Source organism: Centropristis striata, chromosome 3, assembly GCF_030273125.1.
Source record: "Centropristis striata isolate RG_2023a ecotype Rhode Island chromosome 3, C.striata_1.0, whole genome shotgun sequence".
Lineage (NCBI taxonomy): Eukaryota > Metazoa > Chordata > Actinopteri > Perciformes > Serranidae > Centropristis > Centropristis striata.
In genome coordinates, this window is record NC_081519.1 from 42,323,572 (window position 1) to 42,342,439 (window position 18,868).

At 32.7% G+C, this 18,868-nt stretch overlaps 1 protein-coding gene across 1 annotated transcript; it reads left to right on the forward strand.

The window, feature by feature from the left end:
• Positions 1-30: 30 nt before the first annotated feature.
• nprl2 (NPR2 like, GATOR1 complex subunit) lies at positions 31-18,284 on the forward strand. Its single transcript, XM_059328796.1, has 11 exons — positions 31-459; positions 2,578-2,669; positions 3,010-3,178; positions 4,682-4,790; positions 6,967-7,103; positions 7,750-7,847; positions 8,187-8,223; positions 15,804-15,897; positions 16,769-16,886; positions 16,996-17,138; positions 17,766-18,284. The coding sequence occupies exons 1-11, from the start codon at positions 379-381 to the stop codon at positions 17,831-17,833; spliced, it is 1,146 nt and encodes a 381-aa protein (XP_059184779.1). The 5' UTR covers positions 31-378; the 3' UTR covers positions 17,834-18,284.
• The last annotated feature ends 584 nt before the right edge of the window (positions 18,285-18,868 follow it).

An 18,868-nucleotide genomic window follows, 5' to 3' on the forward strand; every position in this document is an offset into this window, starting at 1 on the left:
TGCGTTTGAAATTTACGAGGGGCCGGTGAAGGCATCAGTATTGTTGTTCTCCCAGTCTGGTTTCCCTGAATGATTTGAGTGTTTAGGAGTTTTTGGATAGTTTCTATGAAGTTGACAGCTTTTTCTTTAAAGTGAAGTGATAACACATTCTTTAGTACGTTGTCCAGACGTTAGAGTTTACTAAATATATTTCCCAGGAGGTCGCAGGCTTGTTTTTTAACGTTTCTACGGAAGCTAGCAGCTAGCTTCAGCTGCTAAATAACAACAGGGCAGTGACACACAGGAGACTGGCAGCTCAAACTGGAGACAGTTTGGTTAAAGTCTCTTAAACTGTACATTTGGGGAATTATCTAGGGGCAAAGTTGCCCTGATTGATCTATGATGGGCATGACCTCTCGAATAGAGTGTATATTTTTCAGTGAGTTTCACCCCACCCTGGGTCCAAAGATAACATATCAGGTAAGAGCACATTTCTGACAAGGGAGAGAGGAAATAACATGAGCACAACTGTCTCATTAATTACCATTGCCTGGTACCAACATGGTATAATTATTCTTACTGTCATAGTAAAGTTATGTGTCAGAAATATAAAATGCATTTGCACACCAAGGTTATAATAGTTTTGGATATTTCATTAGTTCATCATTAGTTCACTAACCCTATAAAGCCAAATGTATCATATTTGATTCACAAGTTTTTGAGACCTCTACATCATCAGGTATTAATGACGACTAATTTGAAAATTTGTCGATTGTCATTTTTTGTGCATTTCATACATTATGCCTTAAATATAGCAACATGAAGTATTTTTCTTATTTAGGTAAACTAAGTAAAGGTTTAACTGACATAATTAAGATTATTTAGAGTAAATTTGAGAAATATCTCCAACAATTCAAAGAAATACATCATTTATTTTTTTGGTGTGTATTTTTAGATGGCAATCTGCTGGTTCCACTGGTGGATCCATCACTGCTGCATGAAAAATTCATATCAGCAGATGTTTGATGTTGTATTATATGGAGAAAAAATATTTTGTATGTTTAAGAAAAATGTTAAAATGAAAATCAAAGTTTTAATTGGTTAAAAATATTAGGTTTTATATGTGTTTGTTGGTTCAAGAAAAACAAACTGTGAGCAACACATTTTACAAAAAGACCTCATACATGCAAAATCATATATATATATATATATATTATATTTTAATTTTGTCAGCAGGTTCAATAAACACTCCAGTTTTTTAAAAAAAACTGAAATTTCTGCCAATTGTTTCATGGTTCAGGCTTTATAGGGTTAAAATCAGTTTTAATTTCGTTGTGAATTTTTGTTTCCAAATTCAGTTAGTTTAAGTTAGTTTTTAGAGTGAGTTTTCTAGTTTTAGTTTAGTTTTTATTTTTTGAAAATGCTTAATTTTAGTTTAGTTTTTATTAGTTTTAGTGTTAGTTTTAGTTTTTTTGTAATGGGCTATGTGTTGGGTGCCAGATTCAAAGTGGTCATAATACATTTTGCGTTTATTTCCTTTGGTTTATTCATCTCAGCACCAATAAGTTTATTAACTTTTACAGTTCTGGGTGTTTTGAATTTTGGTTCTAGTGTAAACATCCCAGTCTCAGTAAACATATTCACCATGTGTTCCTGCATGTTCAAATAGAAACACTGAATTATGAATGAAAAAAGTTGACAAAAACGAAAACTAAGGACATTTTCACTATAATTTTAGTTAGTTTTAGTTAGTTTTGTAACCACGCAATACAGTTTCAGTTAGTTATCGTTTTTTTAAAAACTCTAGTTTTTATTTTTATTTCAGTTAACGAAAATGTTTTTTCAATTCTAGTTTTTGTTATTTCGTTAGTTTTCGTTAACTATAATAACCTTGTTGCACACTCATGGGAAGTTTGCACAGCTTCTTCTTTCATTTAAATAACCTATTGTTTCTACTATTCAATTTTTAATGTATATTTTTTTCTAAATATGTTTTGTATGTTGACTTTTTTATTTTAATTTAGTATTTATGCTGCTGTTTATGACTTCAATACTTGCCTTAATCTCTATTTAAAGTTTTCGTACTTCATTTGTTCTAATGCACCAATATATCACAGAAAATTCCTTGTATGTGAAAACCTACTTGGCAATAAAATATATTGTAATTAAGGTATAATATATCCTGATTTTATAAGCATGTGGAAAAGAACTTCCAAAATAGTTTAAGACAGTAGACAGTATTTAAGTTATGTAATCTGTACAACACCAACACAACCTGAACATTTTTGCATAAATCTGCACTCTACACATTTCTCCACTTAAATTTGCACTAAGTTGTATATAGTATATTATTTCTATTATTATTGTATATTTATATATTGTTAAATGTCTTTTCTTAGATTGTTTATTTTTTATCTTTATCTTAAAAATTGTGTGAAACTTTGCGGCTGTAACAAAGAAATTTCCCCACTGTGGGATTAATAAAGTCAAATCTGAATCTAATCCCTCGACATATTAATGTGCATTGATCTTGGAAGTGAAAAGTACATAATCTTATTTTTGTTTCTCATCAAATGTTTATGTCCTCTCTTATGACAGGTCCCAGAGGAATACATTTCACGAGAGCTCTTTGACACAGTTCAAGTTTATATCATCACCAAGCCAGAACTGCAAAACAAACTAATAACAGTGTATGTAATCTAATGCTCATGTTGCATATGTTGTGTTTTATGATATTTCTTCTTTTAAAATTTAAAAAAAACTACACAAATTTGCCTTTTTGTTTGCATCTCCATATCAAAATTGTGAGTTTAATTTGTTCAGTTCCCTATTAACAGATTAGAATTGTTAAATGGGTTTAAATTTAGCCTCGTAACAAAAATAACCTTTTAGAAATTAGCTACTTTTTCACATTTCTGTTTCCAGTCACAGACACATTTTGGAGAAGTCACTTCCTGTCAAAGTAACAAACATAAACATGTTGCACCCCAGTATCAGACTAACTTCTATGATCTTTTTATTGTCTTTTAGCACTGCCATGGGAAAAAAGTTAATAGGGTGTCCTGTGTGCATCGAGCATAAGAAGTACAGCAGAAACGCCCTCCTGTTTAACCTCGGCCTGGTCTGTGACGCCCAAACCAACACGTGTGCCCTCGAGCCAATCGTCAAGAAGCTCTCTGGGTACCTCACGACTCTGGAGGTAGTGAATGATGCATTTTCACAGCTGTACTAGTCACATGTGAAGTGAATTGCAATATTTTTTCCTGCAATATATGTATATATATATATATATATATACACTACTGGTCAAAAGTTTTGGAACACACCAACTTTTCCAGAATTTAATTGAAAATTATGCAGTTTAATGTCTCAGTGTACTCTGAAATTAATGCACATTTGCAACATTTAAAATTCTTTATTGAGCATGATAGTGTTTTGAAAGTAAAGAAAAGATTCAAAATCACATTTTATGTTGGACTAAAGGACTAAAAAAAAGACACAAAATGACAAAAAAAAGACACAAAATGACCAAAAAAAAGACACCAAAAGACACAAAATGACACCAAAAGACACAAAATGACTAAAAAAAGAAACAAAATGACCAAAAAAAGACACAAAATGACACAAAAAGACACAAAATGACTAAAAAAAGAAACAAAATGACCAAAAAAAGAATTTGACCAAATTCAAAGTGAAAAAAAGAATAATTCCAAAATATATGTCAAATGACATACAATTATATTCCCTTATATGTGAATAATTCAAAACTGAATGTGTCCATTTCTAATTCTTCATATATTTAGCATATTATTAACTTTTTGGTGTGGTAGTCCTAAAATGTGTCCACCGGTGCAACAAAATAAAGAATGTCATTATTTAATTCAGAGAATGTTGGACAGATAAGATAGATAAGCCCAAGGCATATTAGTTATGAATTTTTTTATCAGTTTACATCATTTTCAATGATCAATCAATGTAAATTGATAAAAATATTCAGATCAATACTTAAACTGCGTTGTACCAAAGGACTACCTTAAGACGACCAGTTCCAACACTGCACGGAAATAGTAATATTATGAAAATATTTGAGCCAGAAGTGATCTTGTGTGCAGTCCACCTGCTCCAGAGATTCTTCTGTCCTTCCTGGTTCTGGAAGGACCCCTCTCAGTAATGGGGTGGTCACATTAATGCCTGTTTTATATCGACATCATGGCGTTGCTCCAGGAGGACACCAGTTTTGTGGACAAAATGTAATGTGTCATTATAACTCTACATAGGGACCTTAACACTTATATCCTCTAGATTCATTAAGTAAACACTCGTATGACATGCATTCAAGTATTTTAATGTATTTAGATTAATTTTTCATTAAATTACAGTTGTTTTAAGATAAGTAATGCTACCTAGGACAGTTGCACCGGTGGACAAATGTCATGTTCAAAACAGAATATTTGCATAGTTGAAGAACGATACTCATTGTTTGCAGATGGATTAGATGTAGAAGAATGAACTGCATATTAAAACATTAATTTTAATGAAATATTATCAAATTTTAGTAATATTTGTCACTGGGAACACAAAAATTGAGCGTCACGTCAACCACCCATGTACACATTGCAGTGTGGATGCTGAAGCAATATATTGTGCAGCAGTTCTCTGTCTCAGAAGCGATCTTGCATGCTTTCTCTTCCTTGTGTTGCAGCTGGAGAGTGGCTTCATATCCAATGAAGAGAGCAAGCAGAAACTTTTACCCATTATGTCGACGCTGCTAGAAGAACTCAATGCCACAGGAGCCTGCACATTACCTATAGGTATATTATTTAGTATTTTACTCTGTTTATTCCAATGTGTGTGTTGAGAAAGTGTTGATAGAAAAAATATTGTTTGGCAGCTCATTTTAACTGATTAATGTAGAAGAAAATTAAAATGATCCCAGTTATATATTTGGATATGGTTGAACTTGTTTTTTTTTAATTTTTATTAAAGTATTTATTTAATTTTTAATTTTTCAACATATAATACAAACACTTACAAACAGCCGAGACAGACACCAAAAACAGACAGGAAAAAAATAAAAAATAAAAAAAATAAATTTATTAAATTAAAAAATAAATAAATAAAATAAAATAAAAAAATGAATAAAGTAAATTAAAAAATTTAAAAATGTAAAAAATTAAAAAAAAACCCAGGCAGTCAACCCAAAACGAGGACAACAACATATGCTTACTGTGACAAGTCCTTAATGTATTGAACAAAATAATCCCATACTAAATGGAAATTCCCTTTAACATTGTTTTTCCTGGCAATCATAAATTCAAAAGTTAAAAAAAGCAAAATACTTGTTTATATTAACCCATAAGAACCTATGGTGACACCCGTGTAACACTTTAAATCTTCAAGAATCTCCCATATTCAGCTTTATGCTTCACATTAACTCATTAAATCCCTAAGCGACACATACTCAACACCCTGGTGTGGTGGTCATGTGACTTTGACAGGAAGTGACTTCTCCAAAATGTGTCTGTGACTGGAAACAGAAATGTGAAAAGTAGCTAATTTCTAAAAGCTTATTTTTGTTACGAGGCTAAGTTTAAACCCATTTCACAATTCTAATCTGTTAACAGGGAACTGAACAAATTAAACTCACAATTTTGATATCGAGATGCAAACAAAAAGGCAAATTTGTGTAGTTTTTTTTTTTATTTTAAAACAAGAAATATCATAAACCTAAATTTGTTGTTTTTTAAAACATCATAAATGTGTTCTATGTGGCCCACTTGGTCTGTGTTATATCCCCCATAATTTTCCTTTAAGGATCAATAGGTCTGGGTTCTTACGGGTTAAGAAAGAACAAATTGTGAAAATCTTTTGAGCGTGATAACCACAGACCACTCAGTGACTTTTAGAAAAGGGAACAAAAAGTGCAAAAATGTAAACTCATGTCCTGATTTTAGGACTCATCCCTGCAGCGCTCTGTACTTCTCAGGATATTTATAATCTAGTCCAGGGGTGTCAAACTCTGGCCCGCGGGCCAAATTTGGCCCGCAGTGTAATTTTATTTGGCCCACGAGCCAAATTATTATTTTTTATTATTGTGCTATAAAAGCTGACCCGCCGGTATTATACGGCGCATTTACCGCTAATACTAGATTTATTATTGTCATTTTATTTTTAAAGTATTAACTTGTTGAAAAACTTTATTTTGATATTTAAATCAGAAGGATGCAAATAGAAAAGAGGCATACGATTTTAATTTATTTTTTATTTAATAAACTAATGACACTGTTTTTTATTTGAAATTTGATTTTGCATGTCTGCACTATTTAGTTATATATTGTATGTTTATAAGCGTTGCTGGTTCCATATTTACTGTTAAAGCAAAACATGTTTGTTTTATATTAAAAGGTTTATCTGTTCAATGTTGGCCCGCAATTTTGTTCAAGTTTTAAATTTTGGCCCATTGTGTATTTGAGTTTGACACCCCTGATCTAGTCCATTTTTCTGTTCTGTGTCTGTTTTTCGTTCAGTGTTTCTATTTGAACATGCAACACATGGTAAATATGTTTACTGAGACTGGGAACTAGAACCAAAATTCAAAACACCCAGAACTGTAAGAGTTAATAACCTTATTGGGGCTGAGATGATAAACCAAAGGAAATAAAGGCAAACCATAAAGGCACCCAACACATAGCCCATTACAAAAAAACTAAAACTAACACTAAAACTAATAAAAACTAAACTAAAACTAAGCATTTTCAAAAACTAAAAACTAAACCAAAACTAGAAAACTAACTCTAAAAACTAATTAAAACTAACTGAATTTGAAAACAAAAATTCACAACGAAATTAAAACTAAAACTAATAAAAAATCCAAAACTATTATAACCTTGCTCATGTCCTGATTTTAGGACTCATCCCTGCAGCACTCTGTACTTCTCAGGATATTTATAATCTAGTCCATTTTTCTGTTCTGTGTCTGTCTTTCAGACGAGTCCAACACCATCCACCTAAAGCTGATCCAGTTGCGAAAGGACCCTCCGATCGTCCAGGAGTATGATGTGCCGGTCTTCACACAGTGCAAAGACCATTTTATCAAATCTCAGTGGGATCTCACGACTCAGCAGGTAGAACATGTGCTCGATATCAAAGGACATTGTAAAGAGATATGTGCCGTAATTCTGAGAAGAAGAAACAGATTCTTGATTAAAGGCCTGTTATCAGCTGTGCATGAAGTGATATGAAGGCTTGTTTGCTTATTTGTTTGTTAATGTATTTCGAACATATATAAGAAAAAAAAGGGAGAAATTATCATACAAACAAGTAATATCTACATTAAATGAAAAGCATAAAGTAAAATAAATTGGTTTAGATGTTTGAAAAATGTAAGAAGAAGAACAAACTCATTAATTCCCACCCCTTCTCCATAAGTTATCAATTGATTTTTTTTTCTCGTAAATCTGCGACTTTTTTCGCACAGATTTGCCACTTTAAATCTCTTAAATCTGCAACTTTTTTTCTTGTAGATTTGCCACTTTAATCTAGTAAATTTGCAACTTTTTTCTCGAAATATTACCTGAAGTTACCAAATATAGTTCTTTGCCTGATAAAGGGTTAATGTAGGAGAAGGTGCCATTAATTATTGCTGTCATAATGAACAGACTTACAAGATCCTGGTACAAAGTAGTGTGAATAGATTTTATTAATCAAGTGTTTAGGTTCATGGAGTTTATTACTAGCTAATAATGTTCTTTTGTATGTTGTTTACTGCAGATTCTGCCTTATATTGATGGATTTCGACACATCCAGAAAATCTCAGCCGAGGCGGATGTCGAGCTGAATCTTGTTCGCATTGCGGTGCAGAATCTGCTGTGAGTACATTTCTGTGAATAAAGGGCAACACACACACACACACACACACACACACACACACACACACACACAGAGCGACAGCTGACGAGCGTCCAAACACCCTCGTCCATTGTTTTCTATGTACAGTAAGGCCGGGGGCTGATCCACACCACCAACACGTCATGACTAACAACTCTCCCATTTATCAGCCTGATGGCCCTCAGCAGCAATTTTATCACATTCGCTCTGTTTGAATTATGCTGTGTGTGTATATCTGTGTGTGTGTGTGTGTGTGTGTGTGTGTGTGTGTGTGTGTGTGTGTGTGTGAGACTTACTGAAGTCCTCTCTTTCCCTCACAGCTATTATGGAGTCGTGACCTTGGTCTCCATTTTTCAGGTATGGTGGTACTATTTTTTTTTTTTTTTTAACTTTCTTTTTATTGAACATTTTTAACAAACATTTTGCATACATCTGGTTTACATAAATCAAACCCCTCCAATAATACTTTTTACACTTTTTAATACAAGATTACACTTGCCATCTTTCATCTTGGATCAGATATAAATTAACTTTACATTTTTATTCACTCAAATAAAATTGTGCAACTGAAATAGTAGTCATCCAATGTCATCCAAAAATTATGACTAATCAAACAGCATTTTGTTCCAGTGTAGCAAAATTTTAGAAAAAAAAATAAGCAAAAAAACAATAAAAAAACATAACTTTTCAACTTTCTTGTAGCTATGAACCAGGGTACTTTTCCTTCTAATGATGGACATCTCAGATAAAGTCAGATCTAATTGATTTTATGTACTCTACCCAATTTTCCATATTGTTTTAAATCTGTCCTCCTCCAGTCTGTGGTACTATTTTTGATGTCAAATTTGATACTGTAAAAATAAAATCAAAATATTACGAGAAAAATAGGTTATAATACTTTCTATTAAAGTCTTAATTATACGAGGAAAAAGTTGTAATATCTTTAGAAAAAAGTCGTTAAAGTTCCCACCTAAAAAGGGCCCATCTAAAAATTGTAATATCAGTTAAAGCGTGCACTATATTTTAAATATTTTTCACTGCTTTACCTCGATGTCAGACAGCCATTTCTGATGGGGAACTGAAGCTGTTTTTTTAGTTTTTTTTTAAACTTTGTTTATTAAGTTTTTTCACAATAAAACACAGACATACAGGAACACTCAGAACAGAATCCCCACCCCAGAAAGCGAAAACAAATAAATATATAGATAGATAAACAACAATAATAATAATGATTAATAGATGACTCAATCTATCTCATCCCCATGTGTTATTATATTATATATTATATTATATGTTGTTTATTTATTTTTATATTTTTATATATGTATGTATGTGGGTATATATATAATTATTATTATTTTCAATATTAATTTTTTTTTGTTATTATTATTATTATTATTTTTTAATTTATTTAATTAGTTATTTAATTTATTCTTGTTTATTTGTTTTCTCTCATTAGCGCTTCTTGCTTTGTTTGCCTATTTATTTTCATTGTGTGATACATATAAATGAGCCATGTTATATATTTTTATATATATGTCGTAGCATCTGCCCCTCATCTACATACACACACGCGCACACACACACGCACACATACACCTGTGATGCCTCTGTGCAAATCGTTTATCATTTATGTTTTTCTTTGTTGTTGTTCGTGCTGTATGTCTACTGTCTCTACTTGTGGTCCACATGGTGGAGTGTATCTGTCTCTCATGTCACCTTGTTTGTTACGTCATTTCACCAATAAAAAAAAAAAAAAAAAATACTGTACTGTGTTAGTAATAAAAAAATAAAAATGTAAAATTTTTTTAAAAAAGATGACTCAATCTAAGACAATATAAGTTAAGTATGTTGTAAAAGAGGACATCTATAAGCATAAAAAGGAGAGAATTTTACAGAAAAACCAAACAAAAATCATTAGAGAAGTACAGTACATACTGAAGAGTATTTAAGCAGGTTGTCATCTTAGCACATTGAATTCTGTGGCTGTCCTAATTGGAACTGAAGCTGTTTTATCCATCTATGTTCTCTTCAGAACCACCACACTCCATTGACAAATAGTCATTTTTTACTCGCAGAACACGGGACTTGTGGTCTTATGCTGCCTCAATCAATTAGATTCTTATTGTGTTACTTCTAATAATGTGGACTAACCCTTGAACCCGCCCACCGCCACACACTGCAGGAAAGGCTTCGTCATATTTTTCTTTTTTTTTTTCATTTGTTTTTTATTTAATTACAGTCAGCTGAGCACATTATCTTGTTCTTCTTGGAAGGCTAATCAACCCCTCAAACTCAACTTGCGAACTTTATTCCTTACAGTAGCACATTGTGTGGATGTGAACCGCAGCGCGTGGTGTGTGTGTTAAAAAGCGAGAGAGTGTGACAGAGAGAGGGGGAGGGAAGCTGGACTGTTGCACGCAATGCTTCCGTAACTTATTAATAATTATTCAGAACGTTGTTTGTCACCCAGAGGGTGGGTCGACCCGCACATCTCTAAAACTGTCTGAGTGAACACCACTGCTGTTGTTTGTTTACTCTTCGGCCGTGAAACGGATTCTGACGCCAGAATATTAGTTCTGTCACAAAATTAGTTCTGCATCAATTTTTTTTTCTCCCAGTCACGTGCCGCTCCCATCAAGCCTGTTCAAGAACTACAGTAAATGTATCTTTATTATCTTGACTCATTATCTTTTAGAGGAGTATGTTATTATATATAATATACAATAAAAAAATGTAATATTGTTTCACATCCATTACTTGACAGATGAAGAGGCATTAACCCTTTATCAGACGAAGAACTATATTTGGTAACTTCAGGTAATATTTAGAGAAAAAAGTTGCAAATTTACTAGATTAAAGTGGCAAATCTACAAGAAAAAAAGTCGCAGATTTATGAGATTTAAAGTGGCAAATCTGTGCGAAAAAAGTGTGGAAAAAGCAACTTTTTTCTCCCAGATTCACCACTTTAAATCTCATAAATCTGCGCATTTTTTTCTCGTAGATTTGCCACTTTAATCTCGTAAACTTTTTTCTCAAAATATCATTTACGTATGGTTTTTTTTCCACACATTCTGGCTGTATGTAATATCCTCCAATATTATCTAGGGTTGAAATTTGGAATTTGCAAGTATATTAGAATTAGAATCTTAGAATATTAGTTCTGTCACAAAATTAGTTCTGCATCAATTTTTTCTCCCAGTCACGTGCCCCTATGAGAAGGCTTGTTTGCTTATTTGTTTGTTAATGTATAAGAAAGAAAAGGAGAAATTATCATACAAACAAGTAATATTTACATTAAATGAAAAGCATAAAGTAAAATAAATTGTCAACCTTGGTTTAGATGTTTGAAAAAGGTAAGAAGAAGAACAAACTCATTAATTCCCACCCCTTCTCCATAAGTTATCAATTGATTTTTAACCACCTATACACTAATTAGTTTTCCTAATTTGTATGAATATAATTGTTATTTTTTATCGCTGTCATACAAACATATAAATTAATGAATGAAATTTGTTATCAATCAAAATAATAATTTCTTTTATTTAAATAAATGTATCTTTATTATCTTGACTCATTATCTTTTAGAGGAGTATGTTATTATATATAATATACAATAAAAAAATGTAATATTGTTTCACATCCATTACTTGACAGATGAAGAGGCATTAACCCTTTATCAGGCGAAGAACTATATTTGGTAACTTCAGGTAATATTTCGAGAAAAAAGTTGCAAATTTACTAGATTAAAGTGGCAAATCTACAAGAAAAAAAGTAGCAGATTTAAGAGATTTAAAGTGGCAAATCTGTGCGAAAAAAGTTGCAGATTTACGAGAAAAAAGTGGGGAAAAAAGCAACTTTTTCCCCACAGATTCACCACTTTAACCCTTAATAGGACACTCATTGAAATACTTTCAGATTCCAAATTTCAACCCTAGAGAATATTGGAGGATATTACATACTGCCAGAAAGTGTAAAAAAAAAAAAACATACGTAAATAATATTTTGAGAATTTTTTTTACGAGATTAAAGTGGCAAATCTAGGAGAAAAAAAATTGTAGTTTTATGAGATTTAAAGTGGTGAATCTGGGTGAAAAAAGTCGCAGATTTCCGAGAAAAAAGTGGGAAAAAAGCAACTTTTATCTCCCAGATTCACCACTTTAAATCTCATAAATCTACGCATTTTTTTTCTTGTAGATTTGCCACTTTAATCTTATAAACTTTTTTCTCAAAATATCATTTACGTATGTTTTTTTTTTTTTCACACATTCTGGCAGTATGTAATATCCTCCAATATTCTCTAGGGTTGAAATTTGGAATTTGCAAGTATATTAGTATTAGAATCTTACATCTCACAAAATTAGTTCTGCATCAATTTTTTCCTCCCAGTCACGTGCCCCCCTCCCCTCAAGCCTGTTCAAGAACTGCAGTCTGTGTCTTTTTATTTGACTCGTCAAAACTCTCTCATGTGTATTAAAGGCAACACGTTATGTAAAACACTTCTTCAGTGCTTATGTTCGTACATCTGAGTGTCTCGAGTGCCTTCCAGCTCACAAACTGTGAAATATGATGATCCAGTCAGTTTTCTCTAGACCGCCACAGAACACATGGGACTCAACGAGCCATTCAGATTTGGCTCCTCTTCTAATGTCACATGCAGGGTGCAATATTTTATTCTTGCAAGCCAATCACAACAGACTGGGCTTTTATTAGGAGGGCAGCTTAAAGTGACAGGCGCCAAAATGCAGCGTTTCAGCTTTTAGAGCAGGGGTGTCAAACTCAAATATACATCTTTTGCCATTATTACTATTATTACTATATACTGTAATATACTACTATTATTATTATACCGGCCTTATTTATTATTATTATTATTATTATAATTATTACTATTAATATTATATATTATATTACTTTACTTGTAATTACTCTGTTTATATTTTTTCATTTTACTTGTATATTGTTTATTATCTACTATTACATATTATATTATATTATATATATATTATATTATATACTGTACTATTATTATTATATACCATCTAGTCACTATAGCATTGTTGCCATCATATCACCAGTTTAATTATTACCATCATCTTGCCATCCTACCAACTGATGATGTTCTTTTCTTAACTTCTTAAGTGTCCTTGTTCTTGTTCTGTTCTGTGTTTTTTTCTATTGTTGTTTTTATTTATGCTACCTCAGTATTTTATTGTACTTGAATATCGGACTGCTGTGACAACCGAATTTCCCTTCGGGGATGAATAAAGTAATCTATCTATCTATCTATCTATCCATCTATCCATCTATCCATCTATCCATCTATCTATCTATCTATCTATCTATCTATCTATCTATCTATCTTATCTTATTATTATTATTATTATTATTATTAACATGTCAAAATGAACAGTTATTAGTTATAACTCAATTTCGACCAAAAATGTAGTTACTGTAGTTAGACTCTGTAGGGCAGATTAATCCAAACATTATTGCCAATACATTCAAATTATTTTTACTAACCGAAAGAAAAACAGCAATTCTTAACAATAAAGAAGCTGAACCCATTAAATGTTAAAAAATATTTCCCCTATAATGTAGTTAGAAGTAGAAAATAGCACAACATGATATAAAAACTTGGACAAAGTCGCGGGCCAACATTGATATTTATTGAAAAAATGGACCTAAACAAGTTCAAATGAAATGGAACTAGCAAAGCTTGATATAACTTCATATTGCAAACATGCAAAATCGAATATCAAATAAAACAAACAAACACATCAATGGCATTCATTTCTTAAATAAAATGTAAATAAAAATCGTATGTCCCTTTATTTTATATGCGGCCTTCTTTAAATTTAAATTTAACAGTAATCTTTGTCCACAGGCTAAAAATAAATGTAAGAATAAAATAACAATAATAAACTAAATGACTAATAATAATATCCTTCAATGAATGTGCAGCCATTCAAGCCTTGGACTAGCAAGAAAAAGTGCATAAAGACAACTTTAATTGTTGCTCAGTTTGCTCCACACTGATCTACTGTGTTCAAAAACACCAGCAGAGCATTCTGGGATTTGTAGTATTATTTGCGCTGTATAATACCGGCGGGCCAGCTCTGGTTGTCATTTGGTATTTCCTTGCGGGCCAAATATAATTATACTGCGGGCCAAATTTGGCCCACGGGTCAGATGTGATCATGTGATCTGTTTAAATGTAATTGGAGAGTTGGTTACTGAGTGAATTATTGTGTTCCTGCATACGATCCATAACTTTACTCCCTCTGAACTAACCATCAATTGAATCACATGTTTTATTTACAAGATAACAAAAAAATTCACCATTTATCGTAGAAATAAAAAAAAAAAACGGGCATTATCGTCAGACAGTCCTTGACTGGATCATATGTAAAGAAAGTGTCTGATAGAAAAAGTAACCAAAAAAATAAGCTTAACATTGTGATATTTCTGTCAAAGTCTCCTTATTCTACATGTCTCATTTAAACATCGGCAACAATAAACTGTTAAGAACAACTAGATCCTGTTAAAAACACTAAATTCTGCGCTCCTCAGCATTTATAGCAGCTCCTTAGTCATTTTGTGTCTTTTTAGGTCATTTTGTGTCTTTTTTTGATCATTTTGTGGTCAATTTGTGTCGTTTTTTGTCATTTTGTTTCTTTTTTTGGACATTTTGTGTCTTTTTTTAGTCATTTTGTGTCTATTTTTGGTAATTTTGTTTCTTTTTTGGGTCTTTGTGTGTCTTTTTTGGTCATTTTGTGTCTTTTTTGGTCAATTTGTGTCTTTTCTTTGGTCATTTTGTGTCTTTTTTGCTCAATTTGTGTCAGCAACACTATGAAGCCATGATTGATCACTTGACAAATACTCACTAAAATCAGACAGAACCGCAGGCTGTTTACACAGAGCAGAGAGGAGAGGTCAGGAGAGGCTGTAAATAATATTAACACAAGCCTATTTTTATGTTTTCATCTTTTCTTAAGATTGTGAAAACAATTTCAACCATATCCCTATATGACTGTGACAATATCTTCCAAGCTAAAAATGAGCTTCCAAACAAAGCACATTTGTGTCCACTAATGCAGCTATTCTCAACCTTGGGGTCGGGACCCCAATTGGGGTCGCGAGATGATTTCTGGGGGTCGCCAAATCATTTTGGAAGTCAGCTCTGTCTCCACTGTGTTAAAGTGTTCATGTGTTAAAGTGTTTTAGTCTTTTTGGTCACTTCATGTCTTTTTTTGGTCATTGTGTTTTTTTTTGTCATTTTGTGTCTTTTTTTGGTCATTTTTTGGTCAATTTGTGTCGTTTTTGGTCATTTTGTTTCTTTTTTTGGACATTTTGTGTCTTTTCTTAATCATTTTGTTTCTTTTTTTGGACATTTTGTGTCTTTTTTTAGTCATTTTGTGTCTTTTTTGGTAATTTTGTTTCTTTTTTGGGTCATTGTGTGTCTTTTTTGGTCATTTTGTGTCTTTTTTGGTCAATTTGTGTCTTTTCTTTGGTCATTTTGTGTCTTTTCTGGTCATTGTGTGTCTTTTTTGCTCAATTTGTGTCTTTTTTGATCATTTTGTCGTCCATTCGTGTCTTTTTGGTCATTTTGTTTCCTTTTATTTGGTCATTTTTTTTTTTTTTTTGGGTGATCTGAACTGTGCGTGTGAGACTGTTTTCAGTGAGCGGGGGTCACGGACAACATGCATGTTAAATTTGTAGCTCGCGACTCAAAAAGGTTGAGAACTACTGCACTAATGTACTCACACAAACATAATTTGCATTTCACCACCACCATCAGCTTCAAGGTTACGGAGTACATGATAAGTATGAACCTGAAAATCAGCAAGAGCAGCCTGAAGCCTTATTCTCTGTCATATCTATCTCAAGTTTTGTTTATTTTGGTGATCATCTTGTGCCTTTTCACCTCCTTCCAGTACTCCAATGTTTATTGCACCACTCCAAAAGTCCAGACTCTAATGGATGACAAGTCTGTCCAGGAGGAGTGTCTCAGCTACGTCACCAAGCAGGGTAAATAAGGGTTGTTGACTGTTGAACGCAAGTGTTGTTGTTTTTTCCCCCTAGGCCATAAGGTGAACCAGGGAAAAGTGGCTAGAAAGTGATTTTCGTTCCCACGTCTGGGCACTACTCTTTTTTTGCATTTTTGCATAGACATTGTGGACATTAGGTTAAAAGTTCTCCTCAAAACATCCTGCAGTTTTTTTTTAAGAGCCGTAAATGTATAAAAATAGGAATTACAAAAAAACGAAAATCTTATGCAGCTGTTTTTTCTTGTAAATTTATTTACATTCATTCTGGAAACAGAATCTCTCTCACAAATTGACATTAATACATATACCGGTAACACTTTACAATAACCATCTAAGTGATGTTTATAGATGGTTTATAAACCAATTATTAACCATTTACAAAGTGCTATACATATTTAATCTTTAAATGTTTTCAATCAATTTCTAAAATCTGTATATGAATCATTTCAAAATCATTTACATACTTAATTTGATGTTAAAATGCTATAAAGAGTGCAAAACTATTAATAAACTAATCATTATAATTTAATTCTTTGTTAATGGTAAAGTAACTATCAACTTACATTGATATACCATCTATTTGCCATTTATAAATGATAGTTCAACATGAATAAATTATCTATTTACCATTCTAAATGGCCTATAAACGGTTTATAAATTATGATTAAACTTTAATAAACTATCTGTTTACCATTTATAAATGGTCTTTTTACCATCTATAAATGATGGTTATTGTAAAGTGTTACCCATATACCTAACATTTGAGACAAGTATTTTAGCATTAGTATACTTTCATTTGAATTTAACCCCTTTTTCTTTTTGTGACGGTCGTTGTTTTTATTGTGTGTCAGGCCAGAAGCGGGCCAGTCTCAGGGACGTCTTCCAGCTCTACTGCGGTCTCAGTCCAGGAACCACGGTCCGGGACCTTTGTTCTCGCTACTCGCAGCAGCTTCAAAGGGTTGATGAGAGGTCTGTATTAAACCTGAACCAAAAATCACCTTATCAGCTCCCGAAAAAACCTCGTGAGTCAGGTCAGAGTGACATTTATTCATGTGTCATGTCATGTGTTGCCTTTCAGGAGGCTCATCCAGTTTGGACTGATGAAGTCTCTAATTCGACGGCTGCAGAAATATCCAGTCAAAGTGATCCGCGATGAGCGGAGCAGGCCGCCTCGACTCTACACTGGTTGTCATAGTTATGATGAGATCTGCTGCAAAACAGGCAGGTTCTGCAGCGCTCTGTCTGTTTTTTGCTTCTTTTTTCTCTTCTTCTTCTCTTCTTTAACATATAGCACTCCTGTAGCGATGACAGTTAAGCTCTTAAAGTTCTGTACTTACTTGATTCCTGTTTAGTTTATTATTAGTTTAGTTTATTATTAAGATCCCCATTAGCTGCAGCAAAGCCACAGCTATTCTTCCTGGGGTCCAACAGTATCAAATATACAGTTAAAAACACAAAATATAATAAAAATAAAAAATAAAACAAAACAAAAATTATTCACATATTAATCCATATTACACACATTTCTACATATATGTATACATCATTACAAAATCTACTAACACATAATACATATGTTGTATATACACCTTCGTTCTACAGCATATACATTATAATAACACATATATATCTATAGAAATATACTACATACATATAAATATACCATGTTTTCTTATTTTGATAAATACTGTTTTATTAATATTTTGAATTGCTTTATGTTTGATAAAGCAATTCCTGAGTGGTCTATGTCTAGTGATTCCTGTGGTCTAAGTCTAGTACCATCAGGTTGAATCACTTATTGTAAGTCGCTTTGGACAAAAGTTTTCATGTTTTCATGTCATTTCACAGGAATCAGTTACCAGGAGCTGGACGAACGTTTGGAAAACGATCCGAACATTGTGGTGTGTTGGAAGTGACACAAAAAGACACAAAGATACAGAGCTGCCTCAACCAAAGATGCCTTCAGTGACTGGAAGAGCTTTCTGGAATAACCATGAATGTGAAGTAAAACTAACACAGTTTTGAATACTTTGGTGTTTATATTTCTGTTTGTCTGCGAACAGATTTTGTCGCCGTAAAAGCGCCTTTTCAATGCAGAAATGCCATAAATCTGTATTCTTTCCAATGGCCAGCAGGGGGAGACTCAGCTGGTTGCAAAATGAAGTCATATCGTAAGGAAGTCTATGAGAAAATGATCATATTTCTCACTGGATTTATGACCTCTGTGAACATTTTTCTATTGAGTTTCTGGTCTCAATTGCTAGTTTAAAGTCCTCTCCGTCGCATCACGATGTTCATTTAGTAAATTATGGCTCCATTTAGAGAAAAATAGAAGATAAAACAGGCTTTGCTTTATGGCGTAGCTACCTTGTGACCGACACGGTACTACCACAGTGCACTGTGCTTTCGTCTTATAACTTTGACCCATTCACAGTGTGTTTTCAGTTCATAAAAGTCAATTGCAACATTTTGCTAGTCTAAAAATGTTTTCAGTGTTCAGTGTTGAATTAAGACAATCCAAGCTAACACTAGCTGATACATTTTAGCTCCATCATCTCATCTAAATATGGTCATTTCCGGCTCCAAAATGCCAAGCTGAGGCTTCAAAATGGAAGGAAAATGTTCCTTTGGCAATGTTCCCTTCTTATATTGTTAAAGATGCAGTCACTAAACCTTACAGGTGTGTAGCTTAGATCAAAATGAAGGCAGAGTTAAAAAATTAGTCCTGTCCGAACATGGAGCGCTGGAAGTAGGAGGACAGGAAGTAGAGACCATCATTTTATGCCCTTTGGCCCAATTTGGTGTTGCAGCTGGTTCCATCGCAAGATGTTCTCTCATTTTTTTTTTTTTAACCAAATCATCAAGAATTAACATTAATTTCTGTGTAGGTCAACTGAAGAAGGTGATATTTATTAATAATGTACAAAAGAGAATTTGTGATTAATAAAAGA